The sequence below is a fragment of the Lutjanus erythropterus genome, chromosome 21 (assembly GCF_056507025.1).
Source record: "Lutjanus erythropterus isolate fLutEry1 chromosome 21, fLutEry1.hap2, whole genome shotgun sequence".
NCBI classification, from domain to species: domain Eukaryota; kingdom Metazoa; phylum Chordata; class Actinopteri; order Lutjaniformes; family Lutjanidae; genus Lutjanus; species Lutjanus erythropterus.
Window position 1 is genome coordinate 19641469 of NC_139337.1, and position 23664 is coordinate 19665132.

Here is a 23664-nt window from a genome sequence, read left to right on the forward strand (position 1 = left end):
ACTGCATGCAATCCATACACTAAAGCCCAGTTTTGCATACAGATGATAGTCTGCAAATTCAAGTGATAGTTGAGCTCTGATACATGTAACAAATACTGTGCAAAACATGTCACGGTGTGTCTGGCAGATGTTTTATACAGTATACAGTATGTACTGTTATCATAATTAACAATTGATACAACCAATGTCATTCAACTTCTAGTGAAAAATCACAGCATATATTTTAAAAAAACAATTGAGTTGTGATATTAAGCGATTGAACGGACTTGTGAAAATAACCTTGACTTTGCTTTCATCTGATTGCCTCTAATATCCGTGTGCTGCAGCTTTACAGATAGCTCTCAAAGGAGCTGTTAGTGTTGGACTGATAGCAGAGTCAATTTCAGACTATCTCTGTGTTCTCTCAATTGCATAAGAGAGGGGACGACTTGGATGGAAGCAAAAGTATTAAATCGATTGAATTATGGAAGAATTTTTTTCATAATATATATTGAGGTTCAACTGTGAACACCAGAACAGACAAATTAAACAACATCGCTCAGCAGGACATGGATGAAAAGACATTTGCTCAAATAAAAGTTTACCAAAGTTTATATCCTTTAGATACATAACAAAGGATAACAAATAAGATAAGGCATTTATTCTGTTGCAGTTGTCGGACAAAGTGGCAGAAACAAAAGGTTGAATCCAAAATGCAGACAAGGCAGACTGGTGCAGTTCAGAGTGATTTAATATCAAAAGAAAGTAAAAGCTTTACGAGACTGATGAGGCAGAAACAACGCCAAAACCAGAGAAGCAGTCCAGACTCGGGTAAACAAATCAAAGGGAGCAGGCTAAATCCAAATCAGTGGCAATGTCCAAGAAAAACAAACCTGAACACCTCCACAAACACCAGCAAATCACAAGAAAGGGTTGGAGTGCTCGACACGAAGGACAACGACAAACTAACACAGAGACACAGAAACACAAGGATTAAATACACAAAGAACTAAGCAGGAACTTATCCTTCAGGTGAAGGAAATCAAAAATGCAAGGCTCCTTTTTACTAAGACTATTTGACCCATGCAATGAACCGTTCACCTGAAGAATAAGTGCAAAATACCTGAAGTATCCAAAGATCACCTGTATTGTGACCAACAGAAAGACCCAGCAGCACTTCCACTCAATTGTCTAGGAACATTTGAAACTAGAAGAACTCACTCAGTAGACTGCAGATCTGTGCAAAGCAACCTGAAAAGAATATTTGTATGTGACCCCTTCGTTATCACCAACCTTCTGATTGGAGACTACATCTTAACTACATGTTGTTTCGCAGTAACAGTAACAGATTACAGTTACATTTATTTTGCATTTTGATTACATGTAAAGTTACATGTAGAGTAAGTAGTTAAGTAGAGACCTTTGACCTTTAAACACCAAAATCTAATCAGTTCATTCTTTAGTCTAATTAGACATTTGCACCAAAATATGAAGAAATTCCCTGTAAACATTCCTGAGATATTGCGTTCCCGTGAGTGGGATGGATGTCAGGCTACAAATTCTAAAAAATTCAAGTCCAAGTGGTCATTTGTGGCAAATCATTTGTGGCAAATGGGATGATCTGAAAACATAATGAAGCTCAGTGGAAGTTCAATCAGCAAGACTATATTTATGCCTCATTCATTCCTAACCGTCTTTCTCTGCCCCTCTCTCTTTACCCACTTGTTCTCAATCAGCCACCCATGGACATTCACTCTTTAATTCAACCAACCAGATTTAGCCACAGTCTCCATCAGCCAGTCATGTCGTTGTGTCAAAACTTTAAATCTGTTCTTCTCTCTGCAGCTTTCGGCTGTCATTTCTGCAGGAAATCGCTGCGACCCTCCTCCACCCTGTTCTCCTCCAGTTCTTCTAATCCAGTGCCCAGGTTGAGCTCATTAGAAGTCCAGTCCTCATCTCATCCAGATCATCAGCCACCCCTTCATCATCACCACCAGTGTTTAGACCCCATCAGGGGGTTTCCTTTACTAATCACGGCTTCACTAACCCCTTCATACATGATGATGTCACGATGCTAGTCTACCCGCCAAAGACTTTTCACGTTTCTGTCTCTGCTGTGCACATGTCAAATCGATATATTTTGTACACTCAGAACAAAGTCTCTCCTGATTGAAATACCTCTGGCCTTGGCTGTCACCGGTGTGGAGCCAAAAAAAAAAAAAAGGCTTTTCAATCACTGATGTCCTTCAGCATACAGTCATGAATGTGCACCAAAAAAAAAAAAAAAAGAAAAACTATTCCACTAACCTCTGAATATTTACAGGAAGCACAAAGAAGCACAAAATCACCTAAATTCAAACTAACAACCAGTTAATTTTATAGAGTTTTGATTGTCAGTATTATGAAAGAAAGATATTAATCCCAATAATCATGTGATATGTGAGAGGACATAAGCTTCTATTGACAATTTAAGTTAAAGAGCTACTAAATGGACTTGTTTAGTAGCTCTTGGACCTCTCACCTGCTGTCTCCAAATTTACACTCATATTTATGAAATGTCCTGTATCTCTGTCTCTCTCACAACTCATTTAACAGGAAATCCTCTCATAGCCAGAAAACAACTTGTACCTCTACATGGCGATGACTCAAGAAAGCAGGAGACTCTTGTAAGTAAAGTTTATCATTTGATTTGTCTTTGGTTTGTGATTTCATGCATTGGTTCAGTCAAGCCAGTGAGCAGGGAACATCAAAGACTCTGGGTTTATGAATTGTTGAACAGCCTAATAAGCATACGGGACATATTGTATAGCCTTAAGGTCTGGACTGCCGGACTGGGAATCAGCACATCACAGTTGGTACATGGTATGAATGTCAAAGCATATTCTTTATTTCTGTCACAGTTATGAAAGCACACAATGGGAATCTAAACAGTGCAAGAATTTACAGCTGTAAAGGTTTCTGGATTGATTCCCTTCAACAGGAAACTCATCAATCCATATGATAACCAGAGGAGCACTCGCAGAGCGCAGAGCCGCACCAAGGCCAATCGTCCAGTTTTCTGTGATATGCAAATCTGAAAGCCCAACCGCTTGAAAAAACACAGTAGCCTAAAGATAACTTAGACACTGCTTCCTTCTTACTGCATTTGTTTCTACGTTGATGTTTGAGTTAGCTGTTACATGGTTATATATGTTTTGTTGTATGTTTAGTCACAGCACACAATTCACTTTCATAGGGACGGGCTTGTTTATGTGCAGCAAATTCATTTTGTTTTGCTATAGATATCATTGTCACAAACTCACAATATTAACAGAAGTAAAAAATAATCAGAAATTTAGGCTCTTCCTGCTCCGTGCTACACACTTCCACCCTGTGTCATTAAAATTGGGCCAGTTTTTCCATAATCCTGCTGAGAGAGAAACCAAAACCACAACAAAATTTTGCAAAATACAGTGTGTCAGGAAAGTTAGACACCAGAAAACTGAAAACAAGCATTTAAATGAAATGATCAAACACTGAAATGTGGCTCATTGTCTTGTTTTCGGGAGGGTTATGATAGTTGGCTTTGATAAACTGTTGATGTAAAGTTTGCTGAAATATGTTTACACTATTTAATGCATTAATTCCTGTAGGCTGTTCCTCAGTGGTACAATGTTGCCTGAGGGTAAAGTCTAGACAAACAAACTCGTGAAAAGACTTAATTTTTTATCTTTTTCAGTTATTTGAAACTGGTGAAGCAATTTAATGTTTTCCATTAGCAGTGTAATGAATTGCAGTAAAATTTTAAACAATAACTCTCTTTTTTTGTTCCTTACCATTATGGTACATCTTTGTTTTGTTTTTTTAACAACTGGCGTCATAATGCATACTACAAGGGGATATGAAGTGAATCTGTTTTTCAAAAATTTCATTTCAAATACAGGTTCTCAAATTTTTAACTCAATGCCAATTTAGGGAGCTACCACATGATTGATGGCCACACAGGACAACCCATGAATTTCTCACAGGATTTGTGATTAGTGTAATTATGCAGTTTAACTTTAAATTCATATGTTTGCAGATATGGCAGATTACTTTATATGTCCCCAAATGTCCAATGAAATAAGAGCTGATCCATTTTTCCTGAAATGTTCTTCTCAGCCATGGCCTCTGGTGAGGAAAAGGTGGAACCGTCACCCCCTGTGCTTCTGCCCCGGCTCTCCCCTGGAGAATAAAAGCTACGCCATGAGCCAGATTTTCTGGTGTCGACCAAAACAGACCTGAAAGGTGAGATTATTGGATTTACTTTCATCCAGTGGTCACAAACACTCCAAATAAATGCTAGCGTTGCTCTGTATCTGCTGGATGTGTAAACAACTCTCTGCTAAGCTTTCTATATCAACAAATGATATAGCAATAATAAAACTTGTTTCCATGGACCCAAACCGGTCAAAAAATTACTTAAGCCTTAAATGTTATCTGTCTGACCACCCAGATAAATGAGCTACTAATTTTTCTGGCTCATAAATCCGCGCCCACTTCTATCAGAGAGAGAACTGTCGAAGTAATAATAAGTCTCATATTTTTGATATTGGAAACCTCCACAGAGAGGCCGGTACACTCAAGGCACCGGGAAAGATCAATGAATGATTAGTTTTAAATTAATGGGAAACGCTAAAGTGTAGGCCGCCAGCATGTGGCATGGGCACTGAACCTGAGACAAAGATTAAATAGATGAGTGGGTGCCAGAGTGACTCACCTTGATTAAATCTACCACGGCTCAGAGTATTTTCATACAGTCTTGGAGAGTCCTCCAAAAGACTTCCTGCCACATTAAAATGTCAGAGAGGTTTGACCTTCTGAAAAAGGTAGTTTTGCCAGCTTTGGCTGCCGCCACACTCATATTCGAGTTAACCATAGAGCTGTAATTTCAAACGTTGTTTTCTTTCAGGCCAGACATGCCCCCACAGCCTGTAAATGAATTCAAGAGGCCCTTAATTAACACCTATTTATGTTCCAAAAGTTACTAATCATATAAAAGTGGATATTAGATAATGTTTTCATACAAGAGCTGCCCGTGTTTAGGTCAGTTTAGTCAAGCTGTGACAGAAGCTAGATGTTTAACCAGGTTTCCATTACTTAAGCTACTGATTTCAATTATTTATAGGAGGAAGTGACAAACTCGATTTCATCACAGGCTTCATAGTTGCCCTCAAAAGGCTGGCTGTAAGTGTAAGACTATATAAATATATCTATGTGTTATTATGCACATAATTGCCTCTCCATTCTACTATAATAATAACTTAATAATTAATAACTAGCTATTTTAACCTTTAATTTTTGCTTGCTTGCTGACCAGGTTTCACACACTTTGAATCACAACACATTCAAGTGTAGCCAACTCAAGACTTTTTTCTATTGAATCATAATTTTTCGTTTTTGAAATTAGCTATGCTACTTCACACTCTTTCTATGTACTATGGTGAATGCAGAAATGCCACCGGGTGTACAAGTGCTGCTGGTTGGGAATGGCTGGTGGCTGTGACCTCTTATGTAAAATGTTACAACAGCCTCTGCTGTCAGACCTGTGGCTTAATTTTCTTACTCTGCAAGACTTAAAACAAGCACAGGTCAGCTATTGTCAAATGCTTGACTGATGTGTATGCAGATTTAATGCCTGTCAGCAACTGTCAGTGACAATAAATGGCACAGAGACAGGAAATAGCCCAGTGTGTGTGCATGTAATAACCATTTGGTGGTTAAGAAACATGAGATTATATCACTCCTACAATACAGTGAAAATGAAAATGCTGAAAACACTGGATTAATCATCTGTGAAAGTCATTTGCCTTTATTACCCAGAGCTGATAAGGCAAACAAAAACCAACAGTGCTGCTGCTCTCTGGACATGTAGGAGCAGATGAGGCAGGGAGAGAAATCTGAGCCATAAACATTTCAGTGTCGGACCACCCGTGCTGTTAAGCCTATTTGTTAAGGGATAGAGGGAAGCTTCTTGACTTCATGAGCTTCTGCCAATTAGGATAAAAGAGGTTAATCCTCGCAAATGAGGATCACTGAAGCTGATGGTTTAATTTAGATGCATTGTAGCAGGACTGATGGCACTGAGGATTCAACATGCCACTATGAGCTCTGAGCGACATGTTCCATTTGTTTGTAGGTTGCAACCTCAAATTACCTTCCTCAGTATGCATGAAAATGCTGACATTCTGCATGCTTTACAGCTAATGACAGGGCCGCATCAATGTCTGCAAACGAGTGACAAAAAGATAAAAGTGGCAACAGTGAGTCAAATGTTTATGGTAGGGTTTATGGTCATCTGAATAAATTAAGCAGAAGTTATTTGTGATGTTATTGGACACCGCAGTGAATGATATAGGCTTAAGTCAAAGGTCATATATCAGTGTAAGACATACTATATTGATGTGAGGGGGATTAAAACTGGATGATCTATAGAACAACATTCTTATCACTGGGTTCCATGCAGTGAAGCCTGGAGCACTAGAGCCGATGTTATGACATAGACACCCACAGACGTGGTGGATAAAAGAAACGCATAAGCATTTTAATGAAACTGAGAGTTCCTCAAGGTTGTGTCCTTCCCCTCAAACTGATAGTACCGAATAAAAATTTAATTAAACCTGTGAAGGTCTGAAAAAAAACACACGAACGGCACCGTAAAACTGGACCCAACATGGAGTCCTGCCACATTCACAACGTGTATCACAGCTTAGTCACCCAGCTGACCACGTCAGACACCACGTCATACCAACTGTGAAAACCTGCCTCCTTTTTTTTTTTTTTTACTTTTATCAAAGCATGAGTCAATCTTTTGATGCATATGTCATTTACCTGAAAGAGAAGCACATGAAATGCACTTTCCCTTTTCATATGCCCTTTTGAAAAAGCCATTTGAAAAATTTCTGCAGATTCACTGGCAGCAGCCTTTAGACAAAGTTTGCATTGAATTTCGCAAGGCTACTCTAGCCACTCCATGAATTGAAAATATGAAAATTATTTAGCAGCATTTTTAATAAACACATAATTATTACTGTTCTGAAGTGCTACTTGGTCACTGAGCAAAACACTTCTGATACTGGACAAACGAGACCACAGACATTTGTCTGGACAAGTGAAGCTCCTGAGTCAATTCAGGATGTGGATGAGGTATAAAGATTTTACTTGAAGTCACTGTTCCAGTTCCTTAAACTTTAATGCGATCTATGTAAATCAGGGTCAGCAGCTCTCAAGGGGCAATCAGACTTTTGCTATAATTGCTAAAATGTGCCACCCACCAAAACGATTAAGTGTCTGCATTTTATTTCCACCTTTTATGACCTTTTCTGTCAGCAGGGTCCCTGCAGGTTTCAACAAGTTAAATTTAGAACTTTCTAGGATGATTATGAATGCAATTTAAGACTTATTATCCATTCATATTTGCAAAAAAGGATGTTAATTAATCTCTTATCAATAAATTAATATTAATTCATCTTTTAACAAAAGATGCAAATTGTGTAATTTAAGACATAGTCTTCTTGTCTTTTTCACACTTACAGGTCCTTCATGTTTTTTGCTTTCATGTTGGTTTTATTTTGTAGTTGTTTCAGTGTGATCAAGACTTTTTAAGGACCCACAGAAAGCCTGTCTGAGGCTTGACTGTCTCGTAAGTGAATAATCACATTTACATTAGCTGAGTGTAGTTTTTTTTTCATGCTGTTTTTCTCTCAGGCTGCAGGACACTTTCATCTATAATATATGTTTGGCCTGTAGCCATATGGTATTACAATGAGCTAAAGCTGTAGCAAAGCTTAAATTGATAAATGTAATCAACTAATAACCAGAGCATTAATCTCTGACACAGACACGAACCTCGGTGAAGTTTAGTACATTGTGAAAGGGCTCCATCTAGTGTACTATTTGAAAAATGCACCAAGAAATCCCCAAGTTCACTTCAGAAACTTAATTGGATTATTTACTTATTACTTATTCTGGGGCAGGTTCAAACATAAAAATCTTACCTGGATGTAGAATACAGACTTAATTTTCGAAGGTGAAATGAGCCAAGTAATCAAGGCAATAAAATATTATTTTCATCGGTGTTTGTCGTCTGATCAATGCCAAACACGGAGTTCACACATACCCCCAGATTTCAGGAAAGAATAGGGGAGAAATTATTCAGAACATGTGCATTCAACCCCCTTCCAATAAAATGAAAGTACCAAAGGACAAACTGCTTGCCTGAGAGGCTTCCTGCATTATATTCCATTAGATTTTGAATTCTTACCTGGTGTCTGAATTGTGTGTTTCCTTTACATAAATAAAAACATTCTCACTATGAGTTGATAAAGAAAAGTCGCAAATTGGTGCATAAACTTTACCAGAATGCAGATAAATATGTGTGCGATGCTCAAACTTGCTCAGATGCTCAGACGCGTCCCCCCCACCAATGTTGAAAGGAATATCCACAAATGGAAAAAAGACACTATTTATTAATGAAATGTCAGTTTTACTACTGCAGGAAAAATAAAGCCCTGTAATCACCAGTGTATTTGGCAGTTACAATGAATGACACTGTTACATTACTTCCCATTATAACAAACAGGTTGCAGCCACAAAAACCACTGAATCAACCTCATGTGAGTCTAATTAGGTACAAATTACTTCCCTCTGCTGACTGCGTTTTGCACGTAACATAAAGAAAATGTCCTATTAAACATACTTCAGGTTGCTCCTCTGAACCTGAATGAATTTTCAAACCATCACCTGGATTCAGACATAAGACTTTAGATGTCACTAAAACCAAAAAAAATATATTAAGAAAACTGTACAGTGTATTTCTACTGTATGTTATAAACTTTTATAATCAACACAATTCTCTTTCACTTTCATTTCAAGTCTTAAAATATCCTTCATTATTTGGTTCTACATCTTCAGTACATAATTTTTACAATTCATTTGGTCAACAACTTGTAGTCTACAGTGGAAATGGTGAGTCAGTAAAACCTCTGTATCAAAAATATTACCGCATCACCAGTGTCCCGTACAGAAAATACCATGTAGTGTAAATAACAAAGTTTCACTTTCTTATGGTATTCAAATTTTTTGTAAATTTACGTTGACCCTGTCAAAGGCGAACCTAATTTAAACAAGTCTAATTCTCAACAATTCATCAAAACATCGGGAGAGCACAAGCTACTTGAGAACAAAGTCAAACTGTATTAAAAAGAGGCTAAACTTGGTTATCTGCAGCTACACTACATTTAATGTTTCCAGCGAAAAACATCTGAATTTACTCACTCTTTCTTAACTTTGTAAACTACAAGCTAAAAGTGACTTTTCCAAACTACAGGACATGATAGTGAAGGACGTTTAGATTGTCAAATGAGATGCAATCTTTCTGTTTTCCTTAAAAAAAAAAAATCCCTGTCTTGATAAAGTGGAATTATCTGATGAAAAGGACACAATGCCACGAAAACTATAAACTAATAACTTACTTCTCTCGCTTAACGGACACCAGTGCAACTGTTTAGCTATTAAAAACTTAATCTCTAAGAAGCTAAATATACATAACGTTAAAAAAAATTACTAAAAGAAAGCTTATACTTAGCCTTGTTATTTAGCAGCGCTACTGTGATGTGTTCTATATCGAAACATAGATTATAACCAGGGTTGGGTCAGATTACTTTGAAATGTAATCAGTTACCGAATAACAATTATGTAATCCACTAGATTACAAAGAAATGTAATCTAATATCAATACTTTTGGATTACTTCAAAGTCAAACATTGACAAAATTGCACCTTATACCAAAAAACGGATGCAGCCACAGAAATCTGACATTTTAAACATTTTAAAACATTTAGCATTTTTGTTCAGGATTTTTTTGTCCTCACGCCAGGTCTGACGTGCTTTTCATTAGTTAAAAAAAATGGTGAAAAAAGGTTTCCAAATGTTAAAATTGCCATATTTTAAAGACAATTAATAATTAATTATTAATTATGTAATCAAGTAATCCCTGACAATGTAACTATAATCTTATTACACATTTTTTTCAAATGTAATCTGGATTGATTATAGTTACTTATTTTGTGTAATGCAGTTGTGTAATCCTGATTACATGTAATCTGTCCAACCCTGATATAACCATTTGATTTCTACGTCTATTACAATCTGTCCAGAGAGGAGCCGTGTTACAAACCACAAGGAAAGAGGGAACCAACAAAACAAACAAAAACAAAAAAAACCCACGTAAACAGAAACCGGGGTATAAATATCATTTTAGCGAAACCTGATATGCAACACATTCAAAAACAACTGTAATACCTGCCAGAACAAAAACAATCGAAACCTAATAGTGCAGTCAAAACAAATTTCAAAACTATTTTACCCATAAAATCAGTGCCTTCATATTCTTACCCGCAGTTTACATCCTGAAAATAAAGAAATCAGTAGAAAAAGATGAAACAAAGTAAAATATCTACTTTGAGCGTACAAAAATGGGGTTAAACTGGAGTTGACACAAGTCTCCTTTGATCACAAACCGTGTTGAAAATAGTGAATGCTTAAAACATAATATGCCTTAACATCATTCCTTACATGACTGTAAGACTGACTGTCCCTCAGTACAGAGTGAAGAAGTATCCATTAAGTCACAACGGAGCCCTTATATTTGAACCTTTGCAAAAACTAGCTGAGCACTTGCCGGTGTGTCTATTTATAGGTCAACACAGTTAAACAAACAGAGTAAGGCATGAAACAACCCATAGCTTTACATTTACACCTCTGCTTTAGGTTTTTACTCTAGCTTAATGAGCAAATAATGGAAAACAAATAAAAAAAACAGCTGCATTGTCACTTAACTTGACTGTCACTGATCTTAAATCAAACTAGACTAAATAATTTATGTGTCACACTGCTAACAGAGTGGGACGGACCACCACATTGTCTGCTAATCAGCCTTGTGTGCCAATTTTAAAAATAGAATAAAATTCAATGTGTGTTACAGTCCTGAACTGTTACCTTGTGTTGTGAACTGCAAAGATAATCAACAGCCTGTGACAGCAGAAATAATACTGAGCTGAATGAGAGCAGAAATGTATCTTACAAAATCGCAAGTGTGACCAGCTTCAACAGTTTGGGCTGTGATAAAAATGATTGTTTCTACATGAAAACCTTTGGTCAGCGACTGACAGAAAAGAAAATCATTTTGTTCAAAAAAATTTTGGGACAGGATGGCACTGACTGAGATTGATCAACATTGTGTTTCTAAAACCGACATCATCTTTAAAAGGATACTTAATTTGTTTTTAAGTGGGACTGTACGATTTACTGATCCAAGAGTTAGTGTATTACCTACAGTAGATGGCGGATGACACACCCTGATTTTGGAGAACAGAATCCTTTTCCGATGGGAAACTGTAGTTATATAACCCAAACATCGCTCTCTCTAAAGCCACCAAACTCCTTTGGCAAAATCAGTCGTTTTACCTCGCAGAACACAGGAGTTGCTGGTCTTCCACTGCCTCGATTGGTTAATTTGTTTCTGTTGTTGTGTGACTTTGATGAATCTGAACTGATGATTTAAAACATTACTGTCAAACAATAACATCAACAAACTAACTGATCAAAGCAGCGGTAGACCAGCAGCTCCCATGTTCTGCGAGGTAAAACTACTGTTTTTGCCAAAGGAGTCTGGTTGCTGTGCAGAGAGCAATATTTGGTTTATATAACGTCAGTTTCCTGATGGAAAAAGGCTGTTTAATGGCAAGGTAAAGTGTTGAAAATAATCTAAATATAGCATATACCTAAATTGATACTGATTTTTTTTAGACAGCTAAAATACCCTTTTCAGTGACTTCATTGCTGAGCTTCCTATACTGGTACTCCAGCTATTTCTGCAAACTAGGGGCCTGTCGACCGCCATCTACTGTAGGTAATATACTGACTCTGGATAAGTACCTCATACAACCCCACTTCAAAAGTGCTAACTATCCCTTTAAGCTTTTCTGTTAGCATCTGTGTGCAGTGTTATTTTTAAGGTTAACCAGATACTTAAGGAAAGAACTGCATTTCACTGCTTACCGTTTACAGTTTGGAAAACAATGTACACAAAGTGCAAGTACATACTGTATACAAGAAATGATTGACTTGTAGTCATAATTCTCCATTATTCACAAAATCCATCGTTAAAAATCTGTTTGCTTAACTCATGAGGACCAAACCATTTGCTTCCCTGTCGTTCTCACCTGGAGCTGTGACGGGTGCAACACAATAAACGGTCCTCTGCTCCTCAGACCCCACAGTCATTGGTCCTGTCTTGGAGTTTGCGGGTGAGGATGAGGAGGGTGGAGAGGGAGGCGACTGAAATGTGGAAGATCAGCTGCCACATGTTCCTCAGGCCGAGCAGGTAGAGGTTGCATAGGACGATCACACTCAGCAGAGTGAAGGACTTGTGTTTCTTCAGAGATGAATGGAACAGGTAGAGGTGGCACTGTGGACACGAGAGAGGTCGTTCACATGGAAGAAGAGTGTCACAAAGAGTTTGACATGAAAACAATCTGAAATTATTTTCAATGTTAATTATTTTCTGGATAAATCGATTAGTTCATAGTACAATCTGTAAAATGTCAATGGTGAAAACTGCTGACAGCTAATCGATTATCTAATCTTTGCAGCTCTACTTGAAAATGTTTAGTAAATTTACCTGAAACACACAGCAGACAAACGCCACAAAAAATGCCACAACATTCCAGATACCTTCGTAATCATCCTGCGTGTAGAGGGAAAGGAATAAACAAACAGGTGATTCATCATTCAGGTGAAAGTCCACATAATTTAAAATCTGCCACATTTATTTGAGATTATAGCTAATACTCACAAGAGTGACAGTTCTGCAGTTTTGTGCAGACCTCATCATTCTGAAACCTCTGCTTTCACAGCAAAATGCTAATGCACAGTTCAGTCAGCTCAACATATCTATAATGAATGTTAGCTTATACATGACTGTTTCTGAAGAAAGTCCCCAACTGACCATAACAAATGGCTTTGTTAAGCAAGCGAGAAGGCTGTAGCATAGCATTCTTTTTCTTAGACAACAATTTGAATATCCTCAATATTGTTTACTGAATATAAAAGAAGAAAAGTTATGATGCATAGACATGCTGGACTCCTTTTTTTGGATTTATTTGAGGTATCTGCAGTCATGGAAGAAGTATTAAAACATTTTACTGAAGAAAAAGTAGCAATACCAAAATGGCATAGTTAGTAAATGTACTTAGTTACATTACATCACTGAGTATTTGTGATAGGATTTTGTCACTGACACATACCTGGAACGTGTACTCTATGAGGTGAACACCACGGATGATGTTCAAAGATGCACACATGATATTTAGGACCAGCGAGAGGATGCCTGGCGCCGTCACTGGTTCCAGTCTGACATTCTGACCTGTTCAGTAAAACAAAGCCACTGTGAGAATAGTGTAAAGTAATAAAACAGAAAATAACTTTTCCTCTTTTCTGCACCACAGAAATAAAAACTACAGTAGAAGTCCATGTCGTCCAGCCCTTATGTAGCCACGTATAATGACGCCTGTGTGCTACTCTAATGTATTGTATATTCTTTACTGCATAATTCATATGTTCAACAGTCTTACCAGATCCAGGACCCTGCTCTATATGTCCGTTTGCAATGCCATTAGTGAGCTCTACTTCCTCCAGGTTAATGACTTGTGGTGGATGGATCTTCAGATCCTCCTGGACCTCTGCCAGCGTCACCTCCAGGGCCGGACCGCCGCTCTGGTTGTACTGCTGCTTCAGCTTCTGAATGGTGCTGTCTGTCAGTTGGCAGCAAAGGTAACATTAGGATAAATCACAGCACGCAACACATCACATTGATTTTATTTCAAAGCAAAATCCTTTGCAAAAAAACAAATATCAACAGCAGATCAACAGATGACAGTATCTCTCTTCCTACTCACCAAATTCCAAAAATGGATACGGCCTGTTTGCCAAGGCGACAACAGTGCTATTGAAGCATGCTGTGAACTCCCATCGCAGATCTTCCAGGAAGCAGAAGGCCTTAGCCACAGGGAGGCTGCAGTGGCACACGGTCATGTAGGATACACCCTCTGACGAGATGAAGCTGAACAGGTGAGAGCAGAAAAGGTGTTTAGTAAACAAACAGCCTGACGCAGCGTGACATGGATGCCCCTGTGACCACATGGACAACCATCTTTTTTTTGTATTTACAGAGAGCACACTGAGACAGTCTGCTTCGGCTCCTGAGTCCTTACTATATGTTGAGCTGCTGGCCCTTGACGGTCCCTCTGTCGGGGAAACGGGCCAGCGCCTTGCTGATGGTCCGGAGCTGCTGCTTCCTCTCCTGGAGCTCTCGGTTGTGTTCAAAGTCTGTGGAGGCTGACAGGGGAAGTCCATCCCTGACCCGGACCACAAAGGCAAACAGGATCAGAGACATGATCCACGGGGTCCATGAAGAACACACTGCCTACACGGGTCAGGAAAGAAAGATGAGATCATCAGTATTACTATGTTAGGGCTACAGTCAAAACTATCAATACTTTATCAATACCATGTATTTAAAGCGATACAATAATTATAGCACAGATTGTGGTTAAGCCATAAAAAACAATCCAAGTGCTCATTCAAGACTTTTGTTCAGTTCAGACCAGATTTTCCTGCCTGTCCTGGCTCACAGTATAACAAAACCAGATAGTGTTCAATTACTTTTTTCTGTACCAGCACTGTTTTTTTTTTCTTTTACACCAGTGTTGCATTAAAGATTAAAATTCTGGTACCCAACTCTAGTTAAGGCTGCAGCTATATTATATGTTTTGTTAAACCAACAGTGCATCAGTACGTAACTTAAAGAGATTCTGTTTACTATGACAAAAGACAAAGAGAGGCAACAAATGTTTACACAGGAGGAGTCACTTTTTGACTTTTTCAACAGCTTTTGGGCAGTGTTTCCTCTGTATTCATTTAGCAGCAGAGCCCGAGTGATACTGGATATTTTTTTTGCAGCCAATTGCAATAAGGATATTAGGACGTAAAAACATTCTGATCTTCATATATTGGCCAATATTCTTTATACAGAATGTAAGACATATAATATATACAAAAACACACATATAACGGAGGCAGGGTATTTAACAGATTCATAATAATATTTATTGTCCAAAATTATTTGGTATTTTTAATTATTGTAAATAACATAAATAGAACAAAATATGCTGGATATTTATTAAAATTAAATTAATAAAAGGGATAAAATACAAACATAGATAAAAGATAAATTTGTCTATAAAGCTAACAAATTACGACAATCTGCCTTGTGTTCTGTAAAAAAAAATATTCATATCAACACATCTGAGACTACATGTTTTGCTGTTACAGATTTAGACTTAAATAACTATAACAGGCAAAAACTGGGCTGATAATATCAGTCGGACGATAAATTGTGATTATGTTCTATTGTGAATGTTTTCAAATAATAGTGTTGCTTTTCTTTTCTTTTCTTTAACAGAGATGTTATTGTCTGTTTCCTGCATTGCAACTACAGATGAAAATTAGCCAACAACTAATTCTGGTACAGCTAAGGAGCTGTGCATTGTCCCTGTCTAATAAATAAATCAAATCATAGCTGGGCTCTATTCAGCAGTGGTACACCACCAAAGCAAGGAAATTACCACCATTGCAAAAATATCTGTAACCACTGTGATTTAGCCTTACTGTTGTGTATGGCTAAATTGCATGAAAGTGTTATTCAGATGTGGGGCTGCAGAATATGGTAAAAAAAAAAAAAAAAAAAAAAGTAAAATTGCAATTATTTTCATTTTAAATAAAAAAAAGATAATGTGATATTTGCTGTATATCTGCAGTAAACAAACACGTTTTCTTTCACCTGAAGAACAATATTCATATCTCCTGCTCTACAGTACTTCATCACACTGCTGTTTTCTCATTCATTTTTACTTTTTCAAAAAAAAAAAAAATAAATAATAATAATTGCGATTTGGTCCTAGTTCTGTGATTTGGATATTACACTTGGACATACTGCAATAAACTGTGCCTCCTTATTCAGATGGTTTATAAGTAATAAATATAGAATCATTTAAGACTATGAACTGATCTTTAAGCATAAATAAAGCAGCAAGGGATATGACACAAAGCTAGAATAGTTCGGTAAAGTTGGAAAGATATTCACAGATTCAGACTTCCGGCATCAATAACTCATTAGTGATACGTTGTCAAAACATAAACGAGGCCTCTTTCCCATCGTTGTAAGGTAGACAATGTGCTACAAGCCCAGTTTTATCAAAAGTAGCTGTCTTTCAAGCTGCAGAAATAACATTGGTGTCTATGAGCAGCCGAGACCAGTGGATAGGGACCGTCTGCAAATTGCAAAACCGCTACAGCAGCGAAGAGAAACACTACACAGATATTCAATAACTTCTCTCTTAGACAATGTAGTGTCACCAAAATCACTGCAGCCATCAACTGGCTGCTGCTGATCATACTACAACACTTGGTTTGATATTAAAAGCATTTTTTTCAGAATTTTAAGAAATTTGATTAATAATAAAACTTAATAACTTCTCTTTTATGTACTGTAGTGCCACCAAAATCACTGCAGCCATCAACTGGATGCTGCTGATCATACTACAACTCTTGGTTTGATATTTTTTTAAAAATCATAATTTTATGGAGGTTTTATTAATAATAAAATTTAATAACTTCTCTTTTATGTACTGTAGTGCCACCAAAATCACTGCAGCCATCAACTGGCTGCTGCTGATCATACTACAACACTTGGTTTGATATTTTTTTAAAAAAATCATAATTTTATGGAATTTTTATTAATAATAAAATTTAATAACTTCTCTTTTATGTACTGTAGTGCCACCAAAATCACTGCAGCCATCAACTGGATGCTGCTGATCATACTACAACTCTTAGTTTGATATTTTTTTAAAAATCATAATTTTATGGAGGTTTTATTAATAATAAAATTTAATAACTTCTCTTTTATGTACTGTAGTGCCACCAAAATCACTGCAGCCATCAACTGGATGCTGCTGATCATACTACAACTCTTGGTTTGATATTTTTTTAAAAATCATAATTTTATGGAGGTTTTATTAATAATAAAATTTAATAACTTCTCTTTTATGTACTGTAGTGCCACCAAAATCACTGCAGCCATCAACTGGCTGCTGCTGATCATACTACAACACTTGGTTTGATATTAAAAGCATTTTTTTCAGAATTTTAAGAAATTTGATTAATAATAAAACTTAATAACTTCTCTTTTATGTACTGTAGTGCCACCAAAATCACTGCAGCCATCAACTGGATGCTGCTCATCATACTACAACTCTTGGTTTGATATTTTTTTAAAAATCATAATTTTATGGAGGTTTTATTAATAATAAAATTTAATAACTTCTCTTTTATGTACTGTAGTGCCACCAAAATCACTGCAGCCATCAACTGGCTGCTGCTGATCATACTACAACACTTGGTTTGATATTTTTTTTAAAAATCATAATTTTATGGAATTTTTATTAATAATAAAATTTAATAACTTCTCTTTTATGTACTGTAGTGCCACCAAAATCACTGCAGCCATCAACTGGCTGCTGCTGATCATACTACAACTCTTTGTTTGATATTTTTTTTAAAAATCATAATTTTATGGAGGTTTTATTAATAATAAAATGTAATAACTTCTCTTTTATGTACTGTAGTGCCACCAAAATCACTGCAGCCATCAACTGGCTGCTGCTGATCATACTACAACTCTTTGTTTGATATTTTTTTTTTAAATCATAATTTTATGGAGGTTTTATTAATAATAAAATTTAATAACTTCTCTTTTATGTACTGTAGTGTCACCAAAATCACTGCAGCCATCAACTGGATGCTGCTGATCATACTACAACTCTTGGTTTGATATTTTTTTAAAAATCATAATTTTAAGAAATTTGATTAATAATAAAACTTAATAACTTCTCTTTTATGTACTGTAGTGCCACCAAAATCACTGCAGCCATCAACTGGCTGCTGCTGATCATACTACAACTCTTGGTTTGATATTTAAAAAAAAAATCATAATAATAATAAAAAATAATCATAATCTTCTCCTTCATGGTGATATGCACGTTATGCAGACTGAAAAGATCTGAGGTAGGTAGGTTTTTAAAAAAAATATCAAACAAAGAGTTGTAGTATGATCAGCAGCAGCCAGTTGATGGCTGCAGTGATTTTGGTGGCACTACAGTACATAAAAGAGAAGTTATTAAATTTTATTATTAATCAAATTTCTTAAAATTCTGAAAAAAATGCTTTTAATATCAAACCAAGAGTTGTAGTATGATCAGCAGCATCCAGTTGATGGCTGCAGTGATTTTGGTGACACTACAGTGCATAAAAGAGAAGTTATTACATTTTATTATTAATAAAACCTCCATAAAATTATGATTTTTAAAAAAAATATCAAACAAAGAGTTGTAGTATGATCAGCAGCAGCCAGTTGATGGCTGCAGTGATTTTGGTGGCACTACAGTACATAAAAGAGAAGTTATTACATTTTATTATTAATAAAACCTCCATAAAATTATGATTTTTTAAAAAAATATCAAACCAAGTGTTGTAGTATGATCAGCAGCAGCCAGTTGTTGGCTGCAGTGATTTTGGTGGCACTACAGTACATAAAAGAGAAGTTATTAAATTTTATTATTAATAAAACCTCCATAAAATTATGATTTTTTAAAAAAATATCAAACCAAGTGTTGTAGTATGATCAGCAGCAGCCAGTTGTTGGCTGCAGTGATTTTGGTGGCACTACAGTGCATAAAAGAGAAGTTATTACATTTTATTATTAATAAAATTTCTTAAAATTCTGAAAAAATGCTTTTAATATCAAACCAAGTGTTGTAGTATGATCAGCAGCATCCAGTTGATGGCTGCAGTGATTTTGGTGACACTACAGTGCATAAAAGAGAAGTTATTAAATTTTATTATTAATAAAAATTCCAAAAAATTATGATTTTTTAAAAAAATATCAAACCAAGTGTTGTAGTATGATCAGCAACTGGATGCTGCTGATCATACTACAACTCTTGGTTTGATATTAAAAGCATTTTTTTCAGAATTTTAAGAAATTTGATTAATAATAAAACTTAATAACTTCTCTTTTATGTACTGTAGTGCCACCAAAATCACTGCAGCCATCAACTGGATGCTGCTGATCATACTACAACTCTTGGTTTGATATTTTTTTAAAAATCATAATTTTATGGAGGTTTTATTAATAATAAAATTTAATAACTTCTCTTTTATGTACTGTAGTGCCACCAAAATCACTGCAGCCATCAACTGGCTGCTGCTGATCATACTACAACACTTGGTTTGATATTAAAAGCATTTTTTTCAGAATTTTAAGAAATTTGATTAATAATAAAACTTAATAACTTCTCTTTTATGTACTGTAGTGCCACCAAAATCACTGCAGCCATCAACTGGATGCTGCTGATCATACTACAACTCTTGGTTTGATATTTTTTTAAAAATCATAATTTTATGGCGGTTTTATTAATAATAAAATTTAATAACTTCTCTTTTATGTACTGTAGTGCCACCAAAATCACTGCAGCCATCAACTGGCTGCTGCTGATCATACTACAACACTTGGTTTGATATTTTTTTAAAAAATCATAATTTTATGGAATTTTTATTAATAATAAAATTTAATAACTTCTCTTTTATGTACTGTAGTGCCACCAAAATCACTGCAGCCATCAACTGGCTGCTGCTGATCATACTACAACTCTTTGTTTGATATTTTTTTAAAAAATCATAATTTTATGGAGGTTTTATTAATAATAAAATTTAATAACTTCTCTTTTATGTACTGTAGTGTCACCAAAATCACTGCAGCCATCAACTGGCTGCTGCTGATCATACTACAACACTTGGTTTGATATTAAAAGCATTTTTTTCAGAATTTTAAGAAATTTGATTAATAATAAAATTTAATAACTTCTCTTTTATGTACTGTAGTGCCACCAAAATCACTGCAGCCATCAACTGGATGCTGCTGATCATACTACAACTCTTGGTTTGATATTTTTTTTAAAAATCATAATTTTATGGAATTTTTATTAATAATAAAATTTAATAACTTCTCTTTTATGTACTGTAGTGCCACCAAAATCACTGCAGCCATCAACTGGCTGCTGCTGATCATACTACAACTCTTGGTTTGATATTTAAAAAAAAAATCATAATAATAATAAAAAATAATCATAATCTTCTCCTTCATGGTGATATGCAGGTTATGCAGACTGAAAAGATCTGAGGTAGGTAGGTTTTTAAAAAATATATCAAACAAAGAGTTGTAGTATGATCAGCAGCAGCCAGTTGATGGCTGCAGTGATTTTGGTGGCACTACAGTACATAAAAGAGAAGTTATTAAATTTTATTATTAATCAAATTTCTTAAAATTCTGAAAAAAATGCTTTTAATATCAAACCAAGAGTTGTAGTATGATCAGCAGCATCCAGTTGATGGCTGCAGTGATTTTGGTGACACTACAGTGCATAAAAGAGAAGTTATTACATTTTATTATTAATAAAACCTCCATAAAATTATGATTTTTAAAAAAAATATCAAACCAAGTGTTGTAGTATGATCAGCAGCAGCCAGTTGATGGCTGCAGTGATTTTGGTGGCACTACAGTACATAAAAGAGAAGTTATTACATTTTATTATTAATAAAAAATACCATAAAATTATGATTTTTTTTAAAAATATCAAACCAAGTGTTGTAGTATGATCAGCAGCAGCCAGTTGATGGCTGCAGTGATTTTGGTGGCACTACAGTACATAAAAGAGAAGTTATTAAATTTTATTATTAATAAAACCTCCATAAAATTATGATTTTTTAAAAAAATATCAAACCAAGTGTTGTAGTATGATCAGCAGCAGCCAGTTGTTGGCTGCAGTGATTTTGGTGGCACTACAGTACATAAAAGAGAAGTTATTACATTTTATTATTAATAAAATTTCTTAAAATTCTGAAAAAATGCTTTTAATATCAAACCAAGTGTTGTAGTATGATCAGCAGCATCCAGTTGATGGCTGCAGTGATTTTGGTGACACTACAGTGCATAAAAGAGAAGTTATTAAATTTTATTATTAATAAAAATTCCAAAAAATTATGATTTTTTAAAAAAATATCAAACCAAGTGTTGTAGTATGATCAGCAGCAGACAGTTGATGGCTGCAGTGATTTTGGTGGCACTACAGTACATAAAAGAGAAGTTATTACATTTTATTATTAATAAAATTTCTTAAAATTCTGAAAAAATGCTTTAAATATCAAACCAAGAGTTGTAGTATGATCAGCAGCATCCAGTTGATGGCTGCAGTGATTTTGGTGACACTACAGTGCATAAAAGAGAAGTTATTAAATTTTATTATTAATACAATTTCCATAAAATTATGATTTTTTAAAAAAATATCAAACCAAGTGTTGTAGTATGATCAGCAGCAGCCAGTTGATGGCTGCAGTGATTTTGGTGGCACTACAGTACATAAAAGAGAAGTTATTACATTTTATTATTAATAAAATTTCTTAAAATTCTGAAAAAATGCTTTTAATATCAAACCAAGTGTTGTAGTATGATCAGCAGCATCCAGTTGATGGCTGCAGTGATTTTGGTGACACTACAGTGCATAAAAGAGAAGTTATTACATTTTATTATTAATAAAAATTCCATGAAATTATGATTTTTTTAAAAAAATATCAAACCAAGTGTTGTAGTATGATCAGCAGCAGCCAGTTGATGGCTGCAGTGATTTTGGTGACACTACAGTACATAAAAGAGAAGTTATTAAATTTTATTATTAATAAAACCTCCATAAAATTATGACTTTTTAAAAAAATATCAAACCAAGTGTTGTAGTATGATCAGCAGCAGCCAGTTGATGGCTGCAGTGATTTTGGTGGCACTACAGTACATAAAAGAGAAGTTATTAAATTTTATTATTAATAAAAATTCCATAAAATTATGATTTTTTTTAAAAATATCAAACCAAGTGTTGTAGTATGATCAGCAGCAGCCAGTTGATGGCTGCAGTGATTTTGGTGGCACTACAGTACATAAAAGAGAAGTTATTAAATGTTATTATTAATAAAACCTCCATAAAATTATGATTTTAAAAAAAATATCAAACCAAGAGTTGTAGTATGATCAGCAGCATCCAGTTGATGGCTGCAGTGATTTTGGTGGCACTACAGTACATAAAAGAGAAGTTATTAAGTTTTATTATTAATAAAATTTCTTAAAATTCTGAAAAAATGCTTTTAATATCAAACCAAGTGTTGTAGTATGATCAGCAGCAGCCAGTTGATGGCTGCAGTGATTTTGGTGACACTACAGTGCATAAAAGAGAAGTTATTAAATTTTATTAGTAATAAAACCTTCATAAAATTATGATTTTTTTAAAAAAATATCAAACCAAGTGTTGTAGTATGATCAGCAGCAGCCAGTTGATGGCTGCAGTGATTTTGGTGACACTACATTGTCTAAGAGTGAAGTTATTGAATATCTGTGTAGTGTTTCTCTTCGCTGCTGTAGCGGTTTTGCAATTTGCAGACGGTCCCTATCCACTCGTCTCACAGCCAGCTGCTCATAGACACCAATGTTATTTCTGCAGCTTGAAAGACAGCTACTTTTGATAAAACTGGGCTTGTAGCACATTGTCTACCTTACAACGATGGGAAAGAGGCCTCGTTTATGTTTTGACAACGTATCACTAATGAGTTATTGATGCCGGAAGTCTGAATCTGTGAATATTTTTCCAACTTTACCGAGCTAACTAGAATTTCTACCCAAAGCACCACAGCAGTATTAAAATTACAAAAGAAACAATGTCCTAATGCATTACCATTGACCACTGAAGATGAACCCAACGTTGTATAACTACTCCCAAATATAAACTAGTTTGGACTAACACCAACATTAAAACCTTCATGGAGGAAGACTGCATTGTTAGTTTTAGCAGGTGCACACACTGACTGGGATCTCAGTGCAACTTATATTAACTGCGTAACGCGAGATTTTAAAATTGTGCCGTCTTTTGCTAAGTTAAGTACCACTTGAAAAATACTAATATTTCATTCTATTCTCTATAATTCCAAGATATCTGCATGTAATAACACTTTACTCCTTACCTCATTATGATGGGTTTCATGCTGCACCTTGTTACTTAGCTACTACAGGTTAGCTGACTACAGCATATTAAAGAAATACACCACCAGCTAGTAGCCAGCACCACCTTCAGATGCGCCTTATGGGAGCATTCGCATACTTTCTATTACCAGCGATTAACACAGAAGATCTGAATAATCTGTTATAACAAATGCGTAAGAAGTTACACAATTAGCCAACGAGCTAAGTTGAAATCTTCTTCCTGGTACAACAGAACCACAACAAATCTGCTACGGAAAGTCGAGAGGGACCAAAGTAGTACTCCAGTCGAGTTTTCTAAATCGTGTGAAGAAGGGAACCCAAAATCTGCGAAGGATCTCGTGAGAATAATCATTTTAACCCAAAACAAGCTATTTTCTTAACATTAACCAAGTGTTCTCTGCACTTTAGCC

The 23664-nt window shown here is 35.5% G+C and overlaps 1 protein-coding gene across 2 annotated transcripts; it reads right to left on the bottom strand.

Annotated features, from left to right (window-relative positions):
- Window positions 1-573: 573 nt before the first annotated feature.
- Window positions 574-23641, bottom strand: sec22c (SEC22 homolog C, vesicle trafficking protein). Of its 2 annotated transcripts, XM_084710453.1 has the most exons (8): window positions 23236-23641; window positions 14271-14482; window positions 13956-14119; window positions 13632-13811; window positions 13305-13423; window positions 12680-12745; window positions 12222-12466; window positions 574-4238 (listed from the first exon to the last, which is right to left on the bottom strand). In XM_084710453.1, the coding sequence occupies exons 2-7, from the start codon at window positions 14450-14452 to the stop codon at window positions 12266-12268; spliced, it is 912 nt and encodes a 303-aa protein (XP_084566579.1). In that variant the 5' UTR covers window positions 14453-14482; window positions 23236-23641; the 3' UTR covers window positions 574-4238; window positions 12222-12265. The 2 variants fall into 2 exon arrangements, with proteins under 2 accessions (XP_084566579.1, XP_084566578.1); XM_084710452.1 differs by lacking the exon at window positions 574-4238 and having other exon boundaries at window positions 11991-12466.
- Window positions 23642-23664: the final 23 nt, after the last annotated feature.

Excerpts from the sequence above, each read along its gene's own strand:
- sec22c (XM_084710453.1), bottom strand. The coding sequence starts at position 14,452 with ATGTCTCTGATCCTGTTTGCCTTTGTGGTCCGGGTCAGGGATGGACTT. Across the intron at positions 13,812-13,955 it reads GTATCCATTTTTGGAATTTG|ACAGCACCATTCAGAAGCTG; the intron begins GTGAGTAGGAAG and ends GCCAACTGACAG. Across the intron at positions 13,424-13,631 it reads AGAGCAGGGTCCTGGATCTG|GTCAGAATGTCAGACTGGAA; the intron begins GTAAGACTGTTG and ends TTTACTGAACAG.